This window comes from Frankliniella occidentalis, unplaced genomic scaffold (genome assembly GCF_000697945.3).
Source record: "Frankliniella occidentalis isolate FOCC.00 unplaced genomic scaffold, Focc_3.1 Scaffold145, whole genome shotgun sequence".
NCBI classification, from domain to species: Eukaryota; Metazoa; Arthropoda; class Insecta; order Thysanoptera; family Thripidae; genus Frankliniella; species Frankliniella occidentalis.
This window is the reverse complement of record NW_026267272.1, coordinates 113,649-119,094: the sequence shown is the minus strand read 5'-3', so window position 1 is coordinate 119,094 and position 5,446 is coordinate 113,649. Positions and strand designations below refer to the sequence as shown.

The 5,446-nt window shown below is 53.8% G+C and overlaps 2 protein-coding genes across 2 annotated transcripts in view; both read left to right on the top strand.

Moving 5' to 3' along the window:
- Positions 1 to 2,866, top strand: part of LOC113216002 (uncharacterized) — an 11,430-nt gene extending 8,564 nt beyond the window's left edge. Inside the window, exons 4-5 of the mRNA XM_026435675.2 lie at positions 2,551 to 2,698; positions 2,803 to 2,866. Of these exons, the coding sequence (XP_026291460.2) occupies positions 2,551 to 2,698; positions 2,803 to 2,866 (212 nt within the window). The remainder of the gene's footprint in view (positions 1 to 2,550; positions 2,699 to 2,802) is intronic.
- The window catches only part of LOC113216031 (putative protein kinase C delta type homolog), a 31,197-nt gene continuing 28,301 nt past the window's right edge, over positions 2,551 to 5,446 (top strand). The window contains exons 1-4 of the mRNA XM_052270974.1: positions 2,551 to 2,698; positions 2,803 to 2,834; positions 3,212 to 3,297; positions 4,516 to 4,645. Coding sequence (XP_052126934.1) covers positions 4,573 to 4,645 — 73 coding nt within the window. The 5' untranslated portion in view covers positions 2,551 to 2,698; positions 2,803 to 2,834; positions 3,212 to 3,297; positions 4,516 to 4,572. The remainder of the gene's footprint in view (positions 2,699 to 2,802; positions 2,835 to 3,211; positions 3,298 to 4,515; positions 4,646 to 5,446) is intronic.

The following is a 5,446-nucleotide window of genomic DNA, read 5'->3' as shown; positions in this document are numbered from 1 at the left end:
TGCTGCTCTCCTCCCCCTTTCCTACCGTTTTACTATGTTCGCCCCACTCTTCCTCTTCCCTTTCCTCATCCTCTCCCTTCCACCCCCCCTCCGCTCCCCCAACTTGCCTATCCTAGGACTGGATCTGTTTGATCCAGGAACACTCCACGGTGGCGCCGCCCGAGCGGGGAAAACGCCCGGGAGGTAGGCAACGCGTGAACAGCCGCGCATGGCGTTGCCTACCAATCAGGCGCTCCAGCGGCCGCCCGGGCGGTAGGCATCGTGCGAACAGCTGCGCATGGCGTTGCCTACCCATCCCCATCAGGCGCTCTCCAGAGCCATCGCCTAGCCGTGAGAGTCGGTTGCAGTTGACGCGTTGGAGGTCACACACTGCCACATCTACTGGCCGAGCACTACAACGGGCCGCTCCCCGTCCGTACCGGACCCGACCGCCCCGGGGGCCGAAAATAGTGAAGCTGTTGCATGCCACGCGCCTTCCTTATGCCTGGGCTGCCCACCGGCTGCCCACCGGCTGGCCCACGGGGTCTGGTTTGAGGGAGGTCGGGCATGGCGGGGCTGGGGCTGGGGAGAAAAGAGCTGCCTCTAGCATTTTTTTCTTCGCGAAAACGGGAGTTCTCAGCCGCCCATTATTTTCGTGCGACGAAGCACACAAGGGTTGGAATGTCGGGGCGGAGGAATGCTCTCCACGACGCGGGCTCGCCTCGTGCCCGCTTGCGTCAATGCGGAGCCGACATATCCCCGCGAGCGTCCTAAACTGTTTGAAAATGGCGCCAAGTATGTATCTGCTGCTCGCCTGCAGACGTGTTTACCAACACCGGCTAGCACCGGACGGACGTCCCCTCGGCATACCAACACATCTGCCTCCTTCTGCTGTTTTACTGGCCCTCGACCTTTATTACAAAAGCCTGTTTTATCTGAAATGCCCCTGCGCTAAAAAAAATATCCGTATGATCACTGAAAAATATCAACAACCGTACACATTCTGGTTAAATTTCTCTACTACCCCCTTCGTTAACTTCTTGCAAAGAAATTCTTTTCACGCGTTCGGTAAATTGCAAAAGGTCTAGGCTTTATAAACTACACGAAGCATTTCTTTGTAATTGCGTATCAATGCTTTGCAATAATTGCAAAGTAAATTATTTTTGCAGTTTTCAAAGCATACGCAGGAAATTGACAGCAGTGTTTGGTTAAATTTGCTGGGGTGAATCTGTTAGGCTGGATGTGGAAAGCAGCCTTTTCACTTATTTTTAGAAAATGTTATAATTGAGAGTAAATTTCTATAGTTGAATCGCCCAGTAAGAGAGGCATTGGTTCAAAATTCTAAATTTCGATTGAAAGTGTCCATAAAGACCATAATTAATCCGTGATTTATGTCATTTTTTTCCGAAGCCGCGTTACGAGAACCGTATATTTCTTGGCGATGGGTGCCGCCTATGTTTACCTTCGTGCTTCTCGTCGCGGCCGCCACGCAGCGCTACTCTCGCTGACTTTTTGGTCGCGGGCCAAAAGCGTGGGGTAGTCCCGTTAAACTTTGGGCGTCTTGCAGGTTCGGGGTATCGTTGACGATATGCCCCGACGACGTGGATATTCGCGAGCTGACTCGCGACTTTGCCGCAAGATGTCGTCGACGCGGACTTCAAAACATAGAATGTGGCAATTGGATGGATCATAATTTGTATGATTGCAATCCTTGCGGCATGACCACTATGTGGTCACGCTCCCATGTTCAATCATAGGCATAAAAAATGAGTCAAGGGAACGTGTTAATGTGCACTGTAAAACCGCCTGGGTGCTCCTTGGGGGCTGGGGCTGCCAGTTGCCAGGGAATGTTTTGCCCTGCGTGGGCGTCTAAAACTCCTTTGTTGCTTACGGTTATAAAACATTTCTATACATTTGACAAAGGTTTTCAGCTCAGGTACAGCTTTAACCATATTACCATGTTTGGGCATAATTAAAACTTCGTCCCCTTTTCTCCGACAAAATCCGCAAATTTGTATCAGCACCCCTCTGGTAACACACTTACTGAGAGACTGAGGCGATGGACTTGAGGATAGCCAGGCCTCGAGCTCCTTTTGAATAGGGGACTTAACACCTTTGCTTGCCAGTTTTCCAACGTATGCCGCACGCCATCTCGTCGTCCATCCCAACCCCAACCCCCTTCCCCTCTCTTCTCATGGCACTTTGGACCATTAAAGTGAACCTGAAGAGCACTAACCTTACCCGACCTTACCTCTGCGGAACTTGACATGTGGCCAGTGATTTATATGCGATGCCCCACATTTTAAAAAAGAAACGTGCATCAAAATTGCCCCTCACGCAGAGGCGTATCCCCCAGGTTTTTGGCTGCCTTCATGCCCTCGATACAACGTCAGGGCCCCCTGGCGGGTTCAACACTCGCCAGGTGTAGAGAGCGCTGGGGACTCGACAGGTGGGGTAGGGTGGGGTGGGATGGGGGTATTTTCCTTCTCATCTTCCCCGATGCAGTGCCCGATGCAGCCTCTCGCCAACTTAACTCAATGCACTCAATGTGACCTTTTTCTCGTGCTCCAGGGGTCGCCGCTGATGTGCAGGGTCGCGCCATCCGGGGCCGCAGGGGTGCCATACGTCACCAGAAGGTGCACGAAGTCAAGGGACATCGCTTCGTCGCCAAATTCTTCCGTCAACCTACATTCTGTGCATTTTGCAAGGACTTCCTATGGTGAGGGAGCTTGGTCGCCATGGCTGTGTTTAATGCCCTCAATGACGCAAGGAAGAGCGATGTTCTACTTAAAATTACGTTGTTTTTTTTTTTGTTTTTTGCAGGGGCTTTGGGAAACAAGGATACCAGTGTCAATGTAAGTATAGAGGCAGCTGCTCGCAGCGGTGAACAGCTGTTCACTCTTGTTTTCGTATCACAAAGTAATTAGCAATATTTGAGGATTAATCGTTTTATCGCGCTAAACCTTTTTTTATTGCGCACGGTGGACAGGGTGTAGGGTGAAGGGGGTGGCGAGGACCATGTGCCAGCGGGCAGGCAGCCCGCCTGCCGCCCGTGCCTCCCCCCCCCCTCCCCTCTGCACACTACTGACAAGCCCATGTGTCATAGGGGGACTGAACTCGTTCACGACTGAAATGCGCGGAAATGCGTCTCAAAGGGGGGTGATAGAACACTTGAAGGATGCCCTCGAAACGCTTCAATTGCACTCAGATCCTTTTGTTTCCTCCGTTCCAGCATGTCAGACAGCCGTGCACAAGAAGTGTCACGACAAGATCCTGGGGAAGTGCCCTGGCTCCGGGCGGGACTCCGAAAGCACCATAGTGAGTACGCCACCCCCACCCTCTCGCGCGCGTCTACGGTACACGCCCTGCTCCGTACTGTACCGGACTTGCACCTGCCTTTGCCGTAAAGCAGGCCGAGGTCAGCGAAACACTTGTCGCTCATCACATTTTGCAAATAACCTTGGCGTGTCGTGTAAGCCGAGCCGAGCCGAGCCCCGAGCCCCAGGCGCAGTCTGGGGAGCACTAGCCGCCGCGCCCCAGAGCGAGGGGGGAGCGACAGTGGGATCTCGTGAACAACGGATTACCCCGGATTGCTCGGATATCCTCTCGATTATCCCCGGATTGCCACAGGTCGTGATTGGCCTCTCCGTATGGTTTCCCACTTGGCCTAGACGACCGGGCAGAACTGGCCAGAGGGGCGCGATCCGCGCCGGCGGTCGCTTCTCTTCCTCTCCAGACATGATGATGGCACATCTGTAGGTTCTCTGTCGATACGGTTGTCACCGGGAAGGGGGAGAGGGGGGGGGGGGGGGGCAAGTAGGAGGGATCGACGCGCTCAGTCTCTTTTCCTTTTTGCCTCACCCCCTTTCCTCCCCTCACCCCCCGGCGGCACTCTAGCGGCATGCGTGGCCCCCGCGGCATGCCGGAACTGCTGCGCGGTGCGCCGCAGCTTGCGTCTGGCCGGCTTGTAGCCCGGCAAAGAGCTCCCCTCCGCCCCCTCTCCTCCTCCCCCTTTACCCTCCCCTCCACTTCTCCCCCTTGTCAACCCCTCCTGTTTCCCCCTTCTCTCCCTCTCCCTCTGTTCGTCCCTGTAGATTGCAGAGACGAGCCTTACAGCCCCACTTTCGGCTACCAGCCACACGCCAAACAAAGTAAAATGTGGTTACATCTATCATGAAATTGTTCGCAATTATACTCATATTAAAATGCATTAAAGTTTCCTCGACGCTTTATATGTAGTTGATCGTCTCAATTCATGCTACATTTTCAGACATGAAAGCTTTAAGTAGCGTTGTTTTATAAAGGTTGCGTTGTATGACGACGAATCGAACGAACGAGTTATTCTTGAAGTTACTACTGAATATTTTATCGCAACATCGTATCCCGTAGACACCATTGCACGCAGCTCAAATATATCTGCCAGTTTCAGAGCAATGTGCCTGTGTGTCCTTCCCTCTTACTTAGCTGAAGTTTCAACCGTATTTAATGTTAAAAACAATCTTGACAATAAGATGTTCTCATTCTCCTTTCCCCCAGTATTTGCGGGAGCGCTTCAAAATCGACGTGCCCCACAGATTTAAAGGCCACAACTTTATGTCGCCAACCTTCTGTGATCATTGTGGATCTCTTCTCTATGGACTGTTCCGACAAGGGCTGAAGTGCGAAGGTAAGTGGTGAGCCGGCGGCCGGTTCGTCCCGGCTGTCTCATTAGTGATGCTAAGTCTTTCTGGTTCGTAAATTTGTCATACTTGCTTGCAAGTGCGGAGCGCACACATATACACACCCCGAGTCGTCGCTCCCCCCCCCCACACACTCATTTCTCTGGTAGTGAGTTTTGGTCGGGTTGACATGCGGGGTACACGATGTGGAGGGGGTGGGGGTGTTGTCGAGTTTGAAAGGGACGCCTTGTGTCCTCACATCTGGGCCGCCACTGAGAGACCGACTCCCGTCGCCCTTTACTCAGTGGTGCGCCAGCAATGCTATCTCCACACCCGCGTACCTCGTCCCGGCCACCGGTCACTCTGCACGCACGCACACACACACACACACAGACACACACACACTCGCGCACACGCACATACACATACAGGGCACAACAAACGGCCTCTGTGTAAAAAGCTCGCAAAGGGATTCGCAAGAACTACTCTCGGCTGTGCACCGCTGCGGCTGCAAAGTATGAGCGCCATGTTCGCGCGCGCAAAGCAGCGACAAATCACAAAAGTGACAAAGTGTCACATCAGGCGACCACCGGCCACGCCCGCCCCGCCCCGCCCCGCCTCAAACCAAACGAAAAGACTCTCGTCGGTTTATTACGTTTCTGAGATTAAAATAGAGTAGCGCCCTGGTAGCGAGGTGTGGCGGGGCGGGGGAGTGCCACACCGGCGTCGCGGACCGCGTGGCGAACAGGCTTCGGGCGGGAGTGGCCGGGGGGTGGCACGGCGGTCCTGCTGGGCCGCAGGGCATGGCA